At 35.4% G+C, this 20,737-nt stretch overlaps 1 protein-coding gene across 1 annotated transcript; it reads left to right on the forward strand.

The window, feature by feature from the left end:
* The first annotated feature begins 227 nt into the window (after positions 1–227).
* Positions 228–16,123, forward strand: LOC150095082 (putative glutamate receptor). Its single transcript, XM_090411191.1, has 9 exons — positions 228–344; positions 6,562–6,732; positions 6,965–7,071; positions 9,555–9,645; positions 9,754–9,912; positions 11,876–12,017; positions 14,453–14,682; positions 14,791–15,050; positions 15,901–16,123. The coding sequence occupies exons 1-9, from the start codon at positions 228–230 to the stop codon at positions 16,121–16,123; spliced, it is 1,500 nt and encodes a 499-aa protein (XP_090267317.1).
* The last annotated feature ends 4,614 nt before the right edge of the window (positions 16,124–20,737 follow it).

Genomic DNA, 20,737 nt, shown 5'->3' on the forward strand with positions numbered 1-20,737 from the left:
TTTTCTGGCACTAAATCAGCTGATCGCAAAAACGACGCATAATATTAAAAAATCTGAATAAAATTATAAACAAAAAATTACACGCTCAGAGTATGGGTAAACGTGCATTGTAAATATTAAATATATATATATATATATATACAAGGAAAGTTAACCATTTGTAAAGTTAAGGTTTGATTTTTTACTTTGTAAACTATGTAACATTGTAGATGGGGAGTGCGCCCTCTATGGCAGGATTTAAGCTGGTGGTTTTTAGTGATCCTTTCCAAATTGATTTCGAAGTTATGCAAGTTCTACTTAATTTTCAAACCTACTTCGTATTAGAATCTACTTGTGACAGCCATGTAAGTTGAATACTTAATAACTTTATCTTGTTTGTTATTATTTCATAATTTGTAGAAGATTTGCACAATTTGCATAATTTGCACAAATGTTGAAGACATCAGCTTTCGATATCACTTAAGTCAGAGCTAGTGGTTCATTTTAATATGCCCAAACTGTACTGCATTTTGTAATTCCAGTAATGTATACATACGACGTACTGTCCATTTCATTATGTTAATGTTTCCTTTTCTATCCGAAGTCTACAAATTTTTTTTTCTTGGTAGCGGTGTGTGTGCGCGCGCGTGCGTTATTAGCATAATTCTTTAAAGGCCTTTTAAATCTTTAAAGTCTTTTAACACATAAATATTGTCGATACATGATCTTCCATGTCTAAAGTCATTTTATGAGAGCAGATTGTTGGCAACTTTTCTGTCTTTTTTATTCAGATTTTTACTGTAAATTTTGTAACCTATATTTAATCATCTTATTCATGTGTAATTTCCACAATCATCTCTGTTCCCTTTTATTATAATATAGATATAGCCTTTGCTTTTGGCCGGTCTCATGTAACTTCATATTTTCTCCCACAGTTATTTATTCATTTTAAGAATCTTTGATGTAAAGATTCTCCACCATATTTCCAAAACTCTGTGTTTGTGTCATCTAATCCGGTTAATTTTCTATTTTGTGATACCTTTATTGCTTCTTTTAGTTCTTCAATTTTATTGGTTCTATATCAGTACTGATTTCTCCATTATTGTCATATGTTATTAAACTGGGTCAGACCATAAATTCTTATAATGTTCTATCCATTATTTCTTGTCTTCCATGAATGTTTTATTCTATTTTATTAATAAATCTTTTCCAAGAATCGTGGTGAACTCTCTATTCTAGTTTTAGCTATTTTTATTTTTGGTATATTTATCCTGTTTCCTTTATATGTTTTTGAAGGAACGATTTGTATGCCATTTGTTTTTCTTTTATTACATTTCTATATCTGTGTTCCAAATTTTTAATGTTTTTCTTTTTACTATTTTAGTTTTCTTTCCAGCTACTTTAGAAGCTGATTTATGGATATCTTTATTAAAGTTTTTCATTCTTCGTCTTCTATATCTTCACTGATTTGAATCGGGATTGATATGACTGATTTACACTCTCTACCGATAATTGTTTGGACACCCATATTATCTGAAGTTATGGAGCATTCCAGGTTTGTTTATAACATAAAAACTGGTGTACTGATAGTAGGAAGTAGTATTATTTTATCACAGCAATACAGATGGTAAAGCAACACGACGTGAACTCAATGACTTAAAGAGAGGTGTCCCATTGGTGGCATATCCATACGTGCCATTGCTGCTCAACTGGAGCATCCAAAATTAACGATTGGCGATGTGATCAACACATAGAGACGTTCTGGCATCGCTAATGCATGAAACCACCCAGGGCGGCCGCCAAAAATGACTGACAGGGACAGGTGGGTGTTAAAAGCCAGCTATAATTGACACATCCCATCTGTGATGAGTGTCAGAGCACAAGTGACACCATCTTGAGCATTTTACGAAAAGAACTCCGTTTACTGGGTTTCCACGGAAGAGAAGTGACACGCAAGCCCAGTATCACAACAACAACAAACAAGACGGCTCGTCTGGCTTGGTGCAAAGAGCGTGTGAACTGGAAAATTGACCAGATTGGAAAACAAGGTTCACCTGTTTCCAGTCTGATGGCGGGGTGTGGGTGTGGAGGCAGCCTGGTGAATGTGCAATGTGTTGTACCCACAGTAAAGTTTGGTGTTGGAGGAGTAATGGCGTAGGGTGCATTTGCAGGTTTGCAGTTGGACCACTGGTCATTTTCCGTGGTTCCATGAAGGCAGCTCAGTACCTCGCTATTCTCGATAATCAGGTGCTGCCTACACGTTGGAATTTTTATGGAACGTATCCCTGTTACCATCAAGACGACAATGTCCCATGCCACAAATCGGCAACTGTTATGGAATGTTATGAAAAGATGGGTGTTAATCGACTGTCCTTGCCTGCGCAGAGTTCTGACTTTAACTCTATCGAACACTTCTAGGACGAATTAGAGCATTGATTGAGGTTCAGAGTAGCATGTCCGCGATATGTTGCTGAACTTAGTGCGGCTTTGATGAAGGAATGGAGACAAATTCCACCTGATGTCTGCCGCATTGGTGGACTGAGCCTTCCTTAATGGGTGCAGGAGGTGATCAAAGCCAAAAGTGGACATACCCGATATTAGGTTTCACCAGCTGGTATAAATTGCAAATTGCTAAAGTGTCCGGGAAATTATTGGTAGATAGTCTCGTACTAAGAAACCTGAAGTGTCAGAGAAGTGTATTTTTCGTAAGCGAACTCGCGGTCGGTGCGTAAAGTATTTACTTAAATAAAGAGCCAAAAGGCATCAGTGCGGCGATGCAAAATTATATAAACCAAGTGGATATTAAATCCAGCATTATGTAGAATATAGAAACTATGAAATTTTGCATCGCCGAACTGAATCCTTTCAGTTCGTTATTTTAGTAAATATTTTATGCACCGACCGAGAGGTCGCTTACGAAAAATACACTTCTCCGACACTTCGAGTTCCTTAGTACTGAACTAAGAGTTTAGAGAGCAAGAACTTAAGAGAGCAGAAACGAGAGTTTTTGCTCTCTTAAGGTTTCTACCTGATGAAATCAACCAGTTTGAAACAGCTGTCAGGCCAGTGAATCCTTATCAAAATGGACCAATAAAAGGCGAATATATGGACGCTTGGGCAAACGCTCCTGTCTTCTATATCGTCCGCGCTAGGCCAACTCGTGAATGCCGGCGAGTGTACTCTAGTAAGCTCTCTGGTCAAATTTCGTACCAAACTTTCATAGTTTCTACACTCAGCTTAGAAATAATGCTGGATTTTAATATCTACTTCATTTATATAATAATTCACTAGAAACTTTCTTTTTCCCCGATATTGCCTCTCCATACACATCCCTTTGATATCTATCAGACAACCAATTGCCATTCCATTGCACCAATTTCATATTCATACCCACACCTTGCCGCCTAAATGTCAGTTTATCAAGAGGCACCCTATGAAATGCCTTTAGAAATTCTAAACAAAAATAGAGTTTATGCATTTTCCTCATAAACAACTCTTGAAACAAGAATGCCCCTTAACAAATCCGTGCTAACCTTCGCAGTTGATATTATTTTCATCGGCCCAGTTTTGTATACGAGCTCTTAGCAATTTTTCTGAAACCTTAACAACCACAGAATTAACACAAACTGGTTTATAATTTGATGCGTCCATTCCCCCCTCCCACCCTTATGCAGTGGCACTATCTTACCTTTCTTCCACTCCCCAGGGACTTTTCTATTGCAAGGCTTTCATTAAATAGCCAAGTAAAGGGAGCTGGTAGTTCCTCAGTGCACTCCCTTAAGACTCGGAGAGAAATTGCACCCAGTCCTACAGACTTGTTGACATCCGGAGTACTTATTATTGTATATACTTCTACTTCACTTAGTTCTAATCCACAAACCCTCTTCATTCTCTTTGGCATAAGACTCATATTCCCAGAATGAAACCCTGTAAAATAATAATCATTAAACAGCTCTACGATGTCACTCGCCTTGGTCAATAGACCACCTTTTACATCTAGAAAAACCAGCGCCTCCGTAGCTCAGTCGGTATATAGACGAAACCCTTTTGGTCGGAAACACCTGGGTTCGATTCCCGTCCATGACGTGGGAGTTTACCTGGTCTCTTTCGACTAAATGTGAGTTAACCGGTCTCACACGGAGGTAAAGGGTTTTCACCCTCTACCTCTGTATGAGAAACTCGGGTTTTTCGTCCCTCAAAACAGGCAAACCAGCCCATGACCAAATACAAATCTATAGTCAAAAAATACATACTTAATCCCTCATTAGGAGAGTTCGATCAGTCCTAAGGAACGGTAAAAGAATTGGGGAAACTCCACACGAATAAATAAAAAATCAGTCAAGACCATTCATCCACAATTCTTCCTTCTTTTGCTAACCACATATCGAATTATTCCTTGGTGTTGCCTCTTGCATGTGGTGCTAGCCTCCTTTCGTATTCTGATTTTCCCTTCCTGACTATTCTAGTCACTTTCTTGCTCGAACTTTCTATTCCATAAGCAAGTGTTCACATCTTTCATTCTATACTTTGTCCATAACCTCTTTTTTTATCTTCAGTTCTTTTTTAATTTCATTGGTCATCCATTTTACCCCAAAATTTAAAATTTTCTTCCCGTGTGGCATACAATTTGCTACTTTTGTTAACAAATGGTCCTTAACTAACTTCCGTGCACCACTAACCTCTTTACCCTCTAATTCCTCCATCCATGGCACTCCCTCAAGTTGATTTCCAAGGCTATCAAAATCGCCTGCCATACACATTTCCTATTACTTTAATACTTTCCTATCCCTGTGCACCCACCCCACCTCAGATCAATACTACATAGTAACTTTCACCAAGCGGAGGCAAAGATGACATTTAGAAAGAATATTATAGGGAATTATAGAGGTATTTCTCTAATGAGTGTTCCTGGTAAGATATATGCAAGTATACTTGAGAAACGGTTGAGAAGAATTGTGGAAGAGAAGCTTGGTGAAGAATAAGCTGGATTCAGGTCAATTATAGGCTGTCAGGATCAAATTTTTACTTTACGACAAATAGTTGAGAAAGCATGGGAATATAACAAAGATCTGTATTTAAGTTTTGTCGATTTGGAAAAGGCATATGAAAAGGTGCCAAGAGAGAAACTATTCAATACGCTACAGTTATATGGTGTCAATGGGGCATTATATCAAGCAATACTTAGTCTTTATTGGAGTTGTAAGTCAGCAGTTAGAATTGAAGGAAGTACAGGAAGATGGTTTAATGTTAAATCTGGTGTGAGACAAGGATGTACATTATCCCCTCTGTTATTCATTATCTATATGGATCACATTATGAAGGAAAGTCGTATTAAACATGATATCAAAATTGGATATGTTAATGTCAGCTGTTTACTTTATGCCAATGATGTTATACTTCTTAATAAATCCGCTACACGTCTATAAGATTCCATGACTAAATTGAATAACTGTTGTGAGTGATTTGGTATGAAGGTCAGCAATAAAAAGAAAAAGACAATGAAAATAGGCAGAAGCAATGAAAATATCAACTGCATCGTGAATGTATAACCTATAGAACAAGTAAATCATTTCAGCTACTTAGGCACGATTTTTAGCGAAGATGGTAAATTAAATATAGAAATAGACAACAGAATCAGTAAAAGTAGCATGGTAGTAAATCAACTGAATAAATTCATATGCAATAAGAGAGAAATTAGTAAGAACACTGAATTAGCTGTATAAATAAATCCGTATAAATAAATATAAATAAGCTGTATAAATAAATCCAATTTTAACCTATGGATCTGAGAGCTGGGTCAGAAGTAAAACACTTGACCAAAGACTAGAGACCGCAGATATGAGAGTCCTGAGAAAGATTAGAGGTGTGAACAGATGGCAGCAATGGCAAGATCATATTAAGAACGAGGATATTAGAAAAGAACTTGACATTGTCAGCATCCAGGAATGTGTTAGTAGTGCTAATCTCAGGTGGTATGGTCACTTAAACAGGATGGGAGAGGAACGATTTGCAAAAGAAGTGTTCTCTGCCAGGTTGGCAGGGAAAAGACCCAGAGGAACACCAAGATATAGGTGGATTGATACGGCACAAAGTGCATTAGAAGATAGAAATATAAGCTCTGATAATGTTGGAGTCTTGACAAGTAACAGACTGATTTGGAGGAAAATTGTAGATAGGAAGTTAGTAATAATGTAAATTTTTCATGTAGTACTATTATATCCTGTACACCCTCAAGGGTACATGTCAGGAAATTGATGGTGATTGCAGGAATAAATCTTCCTGTATTTTCCTTGAAGTATCTCACTATAATAAAAATTACAATGAGTACATTGATTATCGTTTTGAGATAGTTTCTTCATGATTTTTGTATGCTCATTAAGATAGTATAAATTTATAGTATAATTTTTTCTCTAAATCAATAAGCTCACTGTTTCTCTATCTTATGTGCAAGCTGGTAGGTCCGTGAGTAATTTAAGAGAACTGTTTTTACTTAATAGCTAACTATTGGCAGAATTCAAATTTTTCTGTTGCTTGTAAATCTTACCCATTATTTTGATATTCTACAGTGTTTATCTTCTGTAGGTACCCGAATCCAGTTGTTTCAAGATTTATGATATATTCCAGGCCTCATCTAGTAATTCTGGATTTTTAATTAAAGAGATTTCAGTGCAACGAGATACAGCTTGTCCTAACCATCGAAGAAGCAGTGGTTGGAATTTAGACGATCGTAATTTAACCATCGCAGGAATAAATGTAAGATTTTTCGAAGTTTATAAGTATAATAAGCGAAAGAAAAACGTTTTGTTCTTATGGTGATTTTATCTATTAAATAAATCTTAGCTTTAAAAAAAAACATATTGCAATTAGCATTCTTTTCTAGTAAAGAAATTCACTACTTTTATTGTTTAAATATTTTTTAAATCTTAGCAGTATTTGAATTTTCTAAATAAATCATTTTCGTTTTGTTTTATTTATTTTATGGCAGGTTTATCCTTTCCTAATAGCTGACACTGGAGAAGATAACAACCCAGTAGAGATTAATGGAGTTGAAATATCCATACTGGACACTCTGGCAGCTTATTTTAATTTCAGGTATATTGTGACATCTCGCTTTTTACTCTTTTTACTAGAAAAAAGTACAATGGCAATGTTTTAAATCCTGACATTACTGAACTAGATAATGTGACTTATGGTAATTAAGATGAAAATGTTTATTATTCTTATTTTTATTACATAACATCTCCTGGAGTCATCTCCATTATGAAAGGTAACTAGAAAAGAATGTAATCCAACATGATAGTATCTCTAAAATCTTGTTTTAAATTTATGTCACATCTGGTTATTCACCATCTCATCTGGATCCACTATTCTTCTCACAAAAAAATCGATGCCTCATTCTCTTATCCATCATATCTTTATAAAATTGCCGATAACCAAACTTTGGAAACGGCTCGCTACGAACCTTGTTCACCTTCTTGAAATGTAGAGACCAAATCTGTGCAACTGATTACACAGATTTGGTCTCGATCTTTAATTAAAACTAGTCTTGATGTTTAAGTAAAACTTTATACAGCAGAATAACGGCCGTTTCTTTATCTTTCATGTTGTTCTTCAATGTTCCTCATTACTCAGAAGTTTTGTTACATCAGCATCGTGTTTTATAATTTTGTCCAACTTTGTGCCACATACAAACATTTCGCTATCTCCCTGGGAGCCATTCGAAATGTTACATCATTCTAACAAGTCAAACAGTTGCACGCTCTCCTTCCTAAATGGAGCTCTTCCAAGTTCAATAGTTGGACGTCTGTTATATAGAGACTGAAGCGAACCAAAAAAAAGTTCCGTGCATCGTCTATATAGCAGGGTTTACAGATGATCTCATTCTTTCTCTGGTAATAAGTGTGCTATATACATACATCTAGAATCTTTTCAAAATGGGATTGTTATATTTAGTAGAGAAAGTAACATGATCATCATGCGTATTAAGGATTTAGGCCTAGCATGGCCTGTTCCGGCCTTAGAAGTCATCGTTGAATCATTTAAGAGGACGGCCTGGTTTTCTTTTTCCTAACGGCTAATAACTAAGAGAAAATAACGAAGATATTAATTAAATAACGGGATATGAAGTTAAAATGACCTCTACAAACGTACCAAATGGGGAAAAGTCAAACGTTCCAAATGTTTTTAAGATGGCAGATGACTTTCATTATCCGATGTGAGACCACTGCCTTGTTTATTGGAGGCCCAAAGTGATTTCAAAAAGTTCAATGTTTGGTCTCTAGAACAAGGTTTCGGGGTTATGTAAAAATAAATAAACATTTTAAAAAATTTAATTAATAAATAATAGAAAAAAACAATCCTTAGCTCATCTGCTATGGAGTTAAGGTACTATAGATATACAACGTTTTGTTGATCGGAGTCGAATTAAAAATAATAATAATAATAAATAAATAAAAATATATTTTATGCGTCAAAATTCAACATCGGTTGTGAGGATTTTCTGTTTTTACTTGAGATATTGACTTCTATTAAATCCAGCAAGTATGTTATTATACAGTACCAGAAGTGCTGGGTTGGGAAAAAAAGTTTTGCAGAATCACAAAAGATAAATGCGATGGCGTCAAACGAAAAAGCAAAAGCCATTTTACGAACTGTAAACAGGGAAGAAAGAATAATACAATAATTAGTCTTATGAAATGTCATCCCTACTAGTTGTATTGGAAACGAGACTGTAACTTTATGGATTTTAACCAATAAATCCCTGTTTAAGAATCATTTACATAGCAGTAAAATATGCATCTATAAAGAGAGCCATTATTTATTTATTTTTATTATTTATTTATTTATTTTGCTGTGTCATAATCTCCGTTTAGTCACTTTAGTAGATTACGATGATGAAAAACTTTTTTTTTTTTTTTTAACTGCTGTATACGATCACATCTGTAGTTGTTCACATGTCGTATTTTATAAACATTCCCTACAGGGTATAAATTGAAAGATACGCAGGCCAGTCTTCTGATTAACAGGCTGTTATTTCGAAACACGAAAATAATATCAAGGCCGTCTTGCTGAGAAGAGCAAGTAGGAAGCATCGATCTTTCTTTCAATGACGTGTATTCTATCAACACAGCAGGTTGCCATCTTACTCCACTCTAACTTGTTTGTTTCCTTGTCAGTATTGTGCAACATGCTCACAATATCTGCTGACATTCACCTATCAAGCAGCCCCGATTACTGACAGTGAATATGAAAATAAAATTAAAAAAAAAAAAAACGCCTCACAGTTCCGTCAATGAAATCTCTGGTGGTCATCCGGGACTTAATTTCGATTAAACTATTGTTAAGACACAAAGGTTTTAACGAACTTCTACTCTAACCATGGTACGAACTTCTACTCTAACCATGGTACTAACGTGTTGTAGGTTTTCAACCTACAACACGTTAGTTTTCAAAAATATGAACAAGTGATTGACATTACAAACGTCTATCAGTCGTTCATATCTTTGAATTTCTCTGTTTTTTTCAGACCCTTTTGAAAAATATACTATATTCCTACATCTGCATTTCTTTGACAGGTATAACATCATCATTCGCCCACAAGGAAACTGGGGATATAAAAATGCGAATGGAGAATGGACAGGATTAATTGGAGCTTTACAAAAAAAGGTAAAACAAATAAATAAACGCGATCGGTCATGTAATTGTATTTTCTGTAGCATTTATCAATTTCTATCAATTAATAATAATTCGAAATTAATCTGTTTGTTTTTCCAGGAAGTAGACATGGCTGTTGGTCAACTCTCGATCAACTACGAAAGGCAAGAAGTAGCTGATTTCTCTCTTCCCTATTTCTTTGATTCTCTCTCCTTTGTGTCAAGAGCGGCAGCTCACTACTCCAAAGCCAACGTTATTATTAGACCCTTCTCTTGGCAGGTCAGTGGTCTTTTCCTCTGTTGTGTTAACATGTCAATGTTTAATAGAAGTCTATCTCCCCTCCCCATCTAACTTTTCCTGTGATTGACACACCAAGGAAACAAAAAAACATTTCGCTTCTCCTTGACCTACTCTGACTTTTCTAACTGTAGGTGGTATTTGATTTATATGATCATAAATAAAAGGTAGTTTTTCATATCCTACCAAAGTTAATGTTAACCAATGAATCAGGAAATATTTTCAAGAACACTTTATATATATATATATATATATATATATATATATATATATATATATATATATATATATATATATATATATATATATATTGCAAAATACAGTTCAAATGGAGTGACTATTTTGAGTTTATCATTAAGAATTATAAAACATAGTGCCTGCGTATCCCTCCGGAAATGTCACCATACGAAAGACACCATTATGTGTTGGAAGTCACCGACCAGAGGAAACTCTTTAGACCATTCTCTTTTTTTTTTCAGCTGATTCCCGAGTTACTTTATCTTCGGCTCAGTCACGTAGTTTTTTGATTCATTGAATCTTCCATCTTGAACTCCAATTCAAGAAAATCGACTGTAGAACTCACGCTTTTACAAACAATAATATTTAATGTTACGAGATGGCATTCGTAATCTGCTGCATCTACCAATTATTTCCTCCCTTAAACGTCTATGAAATCAATTATAGCCTTGGACCCGGTATTAGTAATGGGTGAAGCGATATTCAAAAATGTATATCTAAAACAGCCTCTCCTATCTCCTTTGGGTAATAAAAAGGAGTTAAATGATTTGTAAGTCACTAACCGGTAACATTACATGCGTCACAATACGTTAATTTTCACGAAAGTTCTTCACTTCAAACTGTATAGAAGATTGGAAACATATTATACGTAATGTGTGGTTGTGGGATTTGAACCAACAGCCTGTTATTAAAGCAAATACACTCTACCAACCAACCCGAGAACTCTTTTCACTTACCTGTAGTCTCGAATATATTAACAGAATTGCTCTGATGAAATTTCAAGCCGTAATCAACAGTGCTTCTGTAATTTATATGAAAATGAAATTAACAAGCTGTGTCATCTTTTCCCAAAGTTCAAACTGAAATTTATTGCTTTTGCATGGTAGCAATGTGTATCAATTAAAATTTTCCATTCATAAGAAGACGTAATGATTTTTAACGTGTTTAAATATGAGAATAAACAAAAATACATCCTCTAACACAAGTCCGCTTACATCTAAAAGAAGTAGGTGGAGCTCCTTTAACCTTAACTTTTTGAAGACAAGCAGGCAGCCAATTCTCATCCTTCAATCTTCACTGATAATGAACTCAATCTAACGAATCAATACTCTCGGGAGAGTGTACAGCAGACAGATGCCACCATCGCGCGATCCTAAACCCTAACATTACATTATTGTCTGCAATAGTGCGAGTGTTTTGCGGTCAAATTTTTTGAGATGCTGGTTTACAAACCCGTGTTTCCGGGAGGAAAAAAACCTGGTTGCCTGTGTGAACGATTGATTAAATTGTTAGCCTGCGAAAGAGAGGCTTGAAAAAAAAAGTTCTGGTCAGTAAGAATTACTTCTACAACGTTCTTTTCTTCAGGATGAGTTAGCCAGACTCATAGAGGGTGGAAGGGATCCTTCCATGAACATTCCGCAAGACAGACAAACCGACCATTACAACCCACACAATTAACGGACATAACACACTGGCCTCATAGCTTGAATTGCTTCAGCAATAACTCCAAATCAACCAACCAAACTTTCTTCAGGCAGCCGAGCGCTATGGAGGCTAATATCATTTTCACAGGAATACACAGCCACCTTTATTTAAAAATTATTTCCAAAATATTAATGAAGTAATTATTTATATATTTTACTTGTTCTCTGATTGTGCATTTCTATAAGATAATTAAAACCAATTATTTTTTCTTTGTTATTGATAGGTTTGGTGTGGATTAATCATTGCCTTGATTGCTGGAAGCATAATTCTGTATTTTCTCCATCGAGCAGTGCTTTCTTTTCATCCTTATCCGATGAGCCATTTCAAAGCACAGTGGTATTTACTCTTGACTTTTGCCCAGCAAGGTAATTAAATATTTTGGAGAGTTAATCATTTTCATGCATTTGAAACACTGCATGTAATAATTCAGCCAAGTAATAGACTACGTTAGTGTAGTAACGTTATGATAGCCTATGGAATCTTCTCTACCTTTGCCATGACTTGACTACATATTTTAAAAAAGAGCATAGAATAGTGACAGATCCACCGTATTCAGATGTTAACAATACGCTGTTGCAACCCATGTTTCGAAGCCAGAGTAAATATTTAGTATTAACTGATTTTTTTAAAAAGTGAATAAAAAGGAATTAACTTTAAATTCATGTTAAAAATTCAGAAAAAAAATTGTTTTGTAAAACTTGTAAAATTAGTAAGCAGACTATTTATAAAAAAAAAAACTATTTATAAAAGGTTTGTCCGAAACATGTAACGTATAAATAAATCACTTACGCCTTTTTATTTTTCAAAAGGGCTAATGACCCTTACTTTTGGAAATCGGTAAGCAGCTGTTCTCCATTCTTAGTCGTTATGGATAGTAGACTCATGTTTACCTGCTGATGTTTTAAAGACTTCTGGTAAGAATATGGTAGATAACTGCTATGATCGCATAAATCTCAAATCATATAGTATTGCCTGAAATGGTGCATTCTGCAGTCGATTTTGTAGTTGATTGGTTAAAAAAAGAGTAAAAATCCGAGATTCTGAACAAAACATATACTTGGTTGTCTCGAAAACGACTCAATTGAGACAATTATTTAAAGAAAAATAGCCTAGAAAAGTTCCCCTAATCGATGGCAATTATAGGTTTGACTAAAATCAAACCTACAACTTTCTTCTGCCACTAGATCGTTTCCACTGTCTTGAATTTTTATTTATTTATTTTTTTTTTTTTATAAAATGACATGTTTACTTAGACCACACAGACACTAGCACCTACTTTATCCTGATTTATTCTTAATCTGTTTTGAGTGGCGTACTAAGTTAGAAAAGCATTATGGATATTGAAATGGAAATAATACAATGGTATTACGTTAGTATCCTCAATTTGTAGACAAAAGAATTTTATAGGCATTGGGCTAACCACCAATCGCGGTTAAAATTCAGGGATTCTTGGAAGGTCGCGGGAACTTAAGTCCTATTATAATGATATTGTTATCGAATAGTATGTTAAAAACTAATCATAATATAGTATTATGGAATGACGCATTTCACTAATAACGTTCAAACAACCTGCACTAAGCTCATTATGTGATGGATATTCCACTGTCCTTGGTAATTATGTTTTTTTGTTGTTTTTTTTTTTAGCTCAATGCATGCATACAGATTCTTAATGCGCTGCATCTATCTGAGACTGATCGTAAATTTCAAATAAACGAGGAAAACATCTTTGCTTAAATACAAAGTCCTACCTACATCATTGATCATTACCTCCATCTGACTAGACGTACATCCTTCTTATAATTCTTCTTATATAAATCTAACATGAATTACGTAATATGTCTGGGAAATTTAAGTTGCTCATTTGCAATTTAAATTTCCAAATGATCAACTACATTTGGCAATAATATTTCTGTTTGTCTGAATAACTTCGTCGTTAATAAAATATAGAATTTGCCGAATACGTAGTATTATATGAAGAATCTTGCTTTATGCAGTGTTCCATAAGTGGAAAGTCAGCAGTGTCCAAAGTATCCCTTTGGATACAAGTTATGGAAAAGTTTGGAGAGAGTCATTTGATCACTCTTCACACTTCCGAAACATTTCTAACTTCATGTCTCGGAGACAGGGAACATGTAAACGTGTATGGTTGGTGAACCAAAGAATGACAAGCAGTGAATCTTCCCTTGTGATAAATATAATTTTCCTACATAAGAAACATCCTTCCCTCTTGATATGAGCGATGATTAGAAAGCGTTCACCTAGGACACGTTTTGTATGGAATCGAAATTTGGTATGCGTAGATATTACCTTATTAATACGTACCTGCATAGTCTCCTGCTAAAGATGTGCACTTTTTGCCATCAATACACGATCTTTCACTAAATATTACTGTAAAGGTTGCCATTTAATTTTGCGAACGAAGAATATCGTTCAAATATCCAATATCTTATAGAGATTCGTCAGCTTGAACCAAAGAGAATTCCAATGATAGCTTTTATCTTGATATTATTAATAGCATTATTCGTACTAATAGTATTTTTGAATTATCGCCGATTGTGAGGCCAGTGTATTATGTCTAATACACTTTAAAGCATAAAGAGAATGGTTGTGTTCTAAAATTCCAGATGAATATTAGGATCACAAAGATATCTAGTACCTGAAAGTTTAATTTTACTTTATTTTTCTAAATTTTAGCATTCATTTTCCTTTGAAAGTTAAAACCGTTCTGTCCTATAGTTTAAAAGAGAACTTCCTTCCATCGGACAACTAAAATGATATGGTTATCTTTATTCTTCGCCAGGTGGTCACAAACCTGTTCCCGCAGTGAGTAGCATACGGACATTTATATCCTTCTGGAGAATCGCTACTATTGTGGCTCTGTTTACTTATGGAGGGACATTAGTTTCCTTTATGAGTTTGCCCCTCCGACATCCTTCCATCAACACCCTTTCCCAATTAGAGCAACTGGTGAGCAGAGGATTATATCAGTGCCTTGTTGTAGATGGTTCTTACATCTTGAGCATTTTTCAAGTGAGTGTGTTATTTTAGGTTTTAAAATTTCTTTTTATTCATGATTGGTTTTTAAAAAATATGAATTGATCAATTTGGATATTCCACATCTTTTTTTTTTATCCTTAGGAATCCAGTTCCAGTCAGTTTCATGCTCTGGGAGAAAATATAGGTTCTAATGCGGATAATGCAGTGTCAACAACCATGGAAGGGCTACAAAAAGTTCTAGAAGGTGGATACGTCATGATCGATTCCCAGTTCTCAATGAAAGTGAATGCCATGAAACTGCAGCCAAATCTTTTTGATTTTGCCAAGGAAATGTTTTTCATGGATACGTTCGGAATAGGGTTTCAGAAGAACAGTCCTTACGTGACTCGTTTTAATGAAATGTAAGACTGTACTTATCCTTTGTTGATACTAATTAAAATGCTGTGAATAGTTGATATATTCAAATGATTTAACATTTACATAGCAATGGATTAAGTCCATATTCTCAACATCGTGTCGGATTGTCTTTCTCATAGATAAAGGCCTATAAGCCATGGCATTTATTCCACACATTGTCTAAAAATGTTTGTGTTGATCTGCAGCCATGATATCTGCAAAATATTTCAAATATTTTGTTAATTTGTAGCTATGATATCTGCAAAATATTCCACCGTCTTTTATTGGAGGGTTGTGCAGAATCTTCAATTTCAGAATATTCTACAAATCATCCATTGCATTGAGTCCAGTAATGTGAATGTGCTGGCCATTCAAGACGAGTGATATCCTTTATGTGTTCTTCAAACTACTTAGAAGAACACATGGGCTGAGTGACATGACTCGTTATCATCTTCCATGATTCCAACTCAGTTTTAGGAACAAATGTATCACGGAAGTGTGGAAGTGATATGGAAGGAGCTACAGTTAGGCAACAGGGATCTTAATATTCTGATGGGAAAAGCATATCCTGTAGTACAATATAAGTTCTGTTATATTCCACCAGACAATATGAGTCGATGGACACATGAAGTACACATTATGTTAATTATAGGGCACTTCGTGTGCCTTTATTCTAAAGTGCATTAGGCATTAGGCGTGTCCTACTTTGGAATTTTCATAATTCAGTGTTGTGTCAACGTGTGTATGTATAAGGAAAACAATATGCATATAAAACCCAACTTTAGCCTAGTCTATGCTAAGGTTAGGTTGAATTTATTTAATTATCTTGATTTAAATATTATTTATTTATTTTAGAATTCGTCGTCTATTTGAAGGTGGTCTCATTAATAAGTGGTCGGATGATCTCATTAAAGAAACAGCAGATCTGTCTAGTGTTCACAAAGAAAACCAACAACCTCTTTCATTAGCAGACTTGGAAGGTGCCTTTTATCTCTTGTTGTGCGGCTACGGAAGTTCAATCTTAGCTTTGATCATGGAAATAGGCTACTCTTTCATCACTAAACTGAAAAGAAAGTAAAAAATTACATCAGTTATTCCCTAAAAGGTAGTAAATATATGATATAATTAATGAAGCTTTTTTTTCTGGCTGTTGATTATTAGTTGAAACCTTAATGTACTGTTTTTAATTAATTAAAGACAAAAGAATTACTTTCGGCATTTGGTCTGGTAAAAATAATTTACTATAAAGGTTACAAACACACAGTAGAATACGAATCTACCTCCATGGGCACAGACGTCTTGTGAATGTCTAGGACGGTGGAGATGGATGAATGTTGTTACTATCGTCTGCTTGCTAGAAGTACGATGTCACTTGAATAAAAAAAAAGGTTCTATATTTGGTCTTTAGAGAAAGATTATTATTATTGCTGGATAATAATAATAATAATAATAATATAGTATGTAAATTTACGACCTTTTCTGATCATATAAAAAATTATTCATGAATAAATCACGTGGCTTTCGTAAATTTCAGAATTCATGTCGAATTTGTCACTCATGTTGCTTTTATTCAGTACGTTAGAATTCTAATTCCATTCTTGTCCGTCCATGATGGGGTAAGGCCCCTGTGAGGGATTTTTAAGAAATTTAATGCAGAGGTCTTGCGACTCCTCTCCTGCATCCCTCTAAGGTTAAGTATTTTATACTTACAGATGCGTGTTTCACAGGGACAGTTTACGGAATGAAAATCTCGACTTTCCAAGAGGGAAAAAAACCCTTGAACCATCGTATGGAGACCAGCTAACTCACCTTCAGTTGAAGAACCCTGAAAAAGGTTATTCGTCTACTAGACAAAATTCGAACTCAAGTCTTTCCAGCCAAAGGGCTTCCGACTGTACCACTGAGCCAGGGAGTCGCGTGTTGGAATTAAACAGAAGTAATATAAAACTTTGAGCCTCCGTAGCTCAGTCGGTATAGACGAATCCCTTTGGTTGGAAACAATTGGGTTCGATTCCCGTCAGTGACGTGAGGCACCTTAATCTGGTCTCTTTCGACGAAAGGTGAGTTAGCCGGTCCCATACGGAAGTAGGAGTTTTTTTTCACCCGGAAACATAAACATCTACAGACGACACACCGGGAGGCATAGGATTAACCACCTTATTCTAACCACGTTCGTATTAGGCGTGACCTATTACGATTTCAAATCGTAATAGGTCACGCCTAATACGAACATAACGGGCCAGTAGGGCCAAATACGGGAAAGGAGAAATATAAAACTTCAAATATTAGTTTATCGATAGAAGGAACTTTCAGTAACAAATGTTTTGTATGTTCAAGAGCAAAAGCTATCCATCTCTCGAAACGATTGAGATGCCGCATTTTTTTTTTTTTTTTTTAATAATTTCTATTGTTAGATTGCGGAAATAAAATAACAAAGACTCAGAAACTTTCTATATTTTTTGTAAATATTTTTTTCAGCAGGATCTTAGATAGTCATTCTTTGGCATCAAGTACAATATTCTCCAGGAAGAAATTTTTAAGCGGGCAACTCAAGAATATCGACTGTAGAATACGGTAGATATATCATAACACTAGACAGGATTAAAAATGTGATATCATAGCAGTTGTCTACCATATTCTTATCAAATCATTGCAGTTGTCTTTCTGCCATACTCTTAGCGGCGTTTTTTTTTTTTTTTTTAAGCGTGATGAGAAAAATCACTCTTTTTTTTTTCCTCCCCATTCAGTAATAAAAGATCTTAGAAAATTCATTCTTATGTTTTACACCTGACTGTCACTTTCCCTTTAAATCTGGAAATGGCTTAGATTCGAAGACCATGAGAAACCTACATAAGTTTTATTTTTCTTCTTCTTCTTCCCCTTCAGTTATTGGGCCTAGTGGTCTGTTACCGGGCTATCCTTAGCCTTCTAAGCCGTACTCGTCCCGAGGATAAAGTAGCTAGCCCTATGCCTTCCGGTGTGTCCTACGTCTGTGTTCACGGAGCCGATTGTAGGTCCTATGTGTAGATGCGTGTGTTCGCGGGCCGATTTCCCTGCTTGCAGGAAACTTTCCTGCAGGAAACCTGGAGGAAAAACTCCAGGTTTCCTGCAGTTCACGCCCAAGACTGGCTAATTTGGTTATGTCTGAGAAAGATCTTTAAGCTCCTGACGTCGGTGACGAGAATCTAGCTCAGGGCACTCCTTTCCCTGGCATATAGTTGCGAAGCGCATAGCCACTCGGCTAACCGTGCGGACTTTTTTATTTGTTATTTATTTAAATATTTATGCATTTATTTTTAAAATCTGCATATCTGTCGTTTATTCCCGTCACTAAACACTGTGCAGATAAAAGGCAGCAGCTATAATAATAAAGAAATTATAATACTTATTAAAAACATGACTAATGAAACATAAGTTTGTTTGTTTTTTTAATATTTGACTAGTCAAATACGAATGACGTCAAACATTCGGGACGGATATTCGAAACCAATACTTGAGAGAAAGGAAGCGTTTAATTTAAAAAGCTTAAGAATTATTCTTTTGCATAAATACACTATCGAATACAAACGCCTGACTATGGCAACGCTTCTCCACACTAATACGAACGATGCTGTGAATTTTTACGAAACAAACGTAGCGTTCCACTAGTGACACACCTTCCATTCTTACTGAGCATGTAAGGTGTCTATGTGGGCAAGCATTAAGGAATTGTGCCTCAGGGCCTACTCATAGGTTCTACTGTTTTAATCGTTGATTCTGTTCGTTAATAGGCTATCTTCCCATTGTCTGAGGATCTTTAAATTCTAGGAATTTAAAGGAATTTTTTCAAATCCTTGACGAAAGAGAAAGGTAATTAATGAATTCCAATGATGTAAACCAATTTATTTACTAATCGTACACGTTAACCAGTCTCTAGAAATTGAGCAAGTTTCTAAAGAATGTCCTACAATTTCTCGAAACCTGTTTGGAAAAGCAGTGTGTCAGATGATCAAGGACATAAAAATTAATGAAGGGAGGTAAAAATCGAAATCGTATTGAGGTCAGTAAGTTTATAATGATTCACAGGCGAGAAAGCTCGATGCTATTAGGTGTCTCAGGAATTTTATTTATTTATTTCTTTTATATCTTGCTATGAGTACACAGTAATAAGACATCGAGAGTGATAACATTCTCCCTACCCCAAGAAAACGGCGACTAGTTCTTGGAAATCGAAAAACTTCAAGTCTTACAGACATAGAATAAACATGCCCTAACTAGAGAATTTCATGAATATTTTGGTAAAATATGCTAAATGTACATTCGCAAAGATAATATCCTCATTCACTTTAGATTTTAAACGAGTCAAGCGCTCATTACATTATTATTATTATTATTATTATTATTATTATTATTATTATTATTATTATTATTATTATTATTATTATTATTATTATTATTATTATTATTATTATTATTTTTGAGGGCGCTGTGTAGGCATACGAACGGTCGCACGGTGATATCGCTGCTCCAGTTTTTTATAGTTTTAAAGTGGTTCCAACTCCTGTTTTAAGTTGAAAGTGCTCCCAAGTAACCCTACTCATCACGCCGAAGACAGTGACATAAAATTCAACGAGATCGTCTAAGAAGAAACCAAATTTTGAAGTGTTGAAAAGGGAACAGAGAGGACCGTGGTCAACAACCAGCGAAGAACAAAGGACGTCGCCATCTTTATAATCACGCCTCACCGCCTAAGGGAAGAAAGGTGAGTCATGAAGTGTATCAAATGCCTGGAGGAGTTATCGTCCAACGGAAATAATATAACTTGTACGAAATGCAGTAGGACTCTACACTTAAAATGTGCCGGCTTTTCAGAAACAACCGGGCAACATAAATATGAACCCGATGTAACACGTGAAGAATGGAAGTGTGTAATCTGCAAGAGGAACAAAGAAACGCACGTAAGGCAACCACCTACGATGCAGCCGATTACACCGGAGGCGAAATCAGATGACGAACTGAACAGACAAAAAAACGCAGGTGAGTCCTATAATTTAAACTCTTTAAGTATACTAATAGAAAACGGTCTAGTGACTATAAAAGCCAGCTTAGTAGATCTTGTGCAAGAACTCTTTAAGAAACAGAACGAACAAATAACAAAAAAATCTAGCGAATATGAAGATTTGGTAAAACATAATAATTTAGCAGTTATAGAAGTGTTGCAAACGGTAAAAGACATTAAAATGAGCATTGACGCACTAAAAGACAGGCAACACAATTTGATGAAAGAGACATCCGAACTCCGTCAAGAACTTCATTCTCTAAAACTACAATACGAACGTTTAAATCAGCAACAACATAAAAAAGATCTTGTCATAAACGGTCTTCCTGAAACTGCACCTACAGAAAACCTCAGAGACGTGATTTTAAAATTAGGCCATGTAATTGATATCCCCCTACAGCTTAACGACATTCAGTCCGTAAATCGGATTCCTAGGAAGAGCAAAAACCAAGGCTTCTCACGACCTGCCCCAGTCATAATTCGTCTTAAGAGCAAGTCCACAAGAGACAATCTCATAAAAGCCAGCAGGCAGAAAAAACCAGTTGCCAAGGACTTGAACGCACAGCAAGACAATACACCAATCTTCCTATCCGAATATTTAACACCATTCAACCAGAATCTGTTGTACCAAACACGAAAAGCAAAAATGGAAAA

Source organism: Typopeltis vanoorti, chromosome 21 (genome assembly GCF_054136105.1).
Source record: "Typopeltis vanoorti isolate ZY-2024b chromosome 21, IOZ_Tvanoo_1.0, whole genome shotgun sequence".
NCBI lineage: Eukaryota > Metazoa > Arthropoda > Arachnida > Uropygi > Thelyphonidae > Typopeltis > Typopeltis vanoorti.

Coding starts and splice junctions, on each gene's coding strand:
- LOC150095082 (XM_090411191.1), top strand. CDS start 228: ATGGCAGGATTTAAGCTGGTGGTTTTTAGTGATCCTTTCCAAATTGAT. Junction 6,733..6,964: donor TAACCATCGCAGGAATAAAT/GTAAGATTTTTC, acceptor ATTTTATGGCAG/GTTTATCCTTTCCTAATAGC. Junction 7,072..9,554: donor GCAGCTTATTTTAATTTCAG/GTATATTGTGAC, acceptor TTTCTTTGACAG/GTATAACATCATCATTCGCC.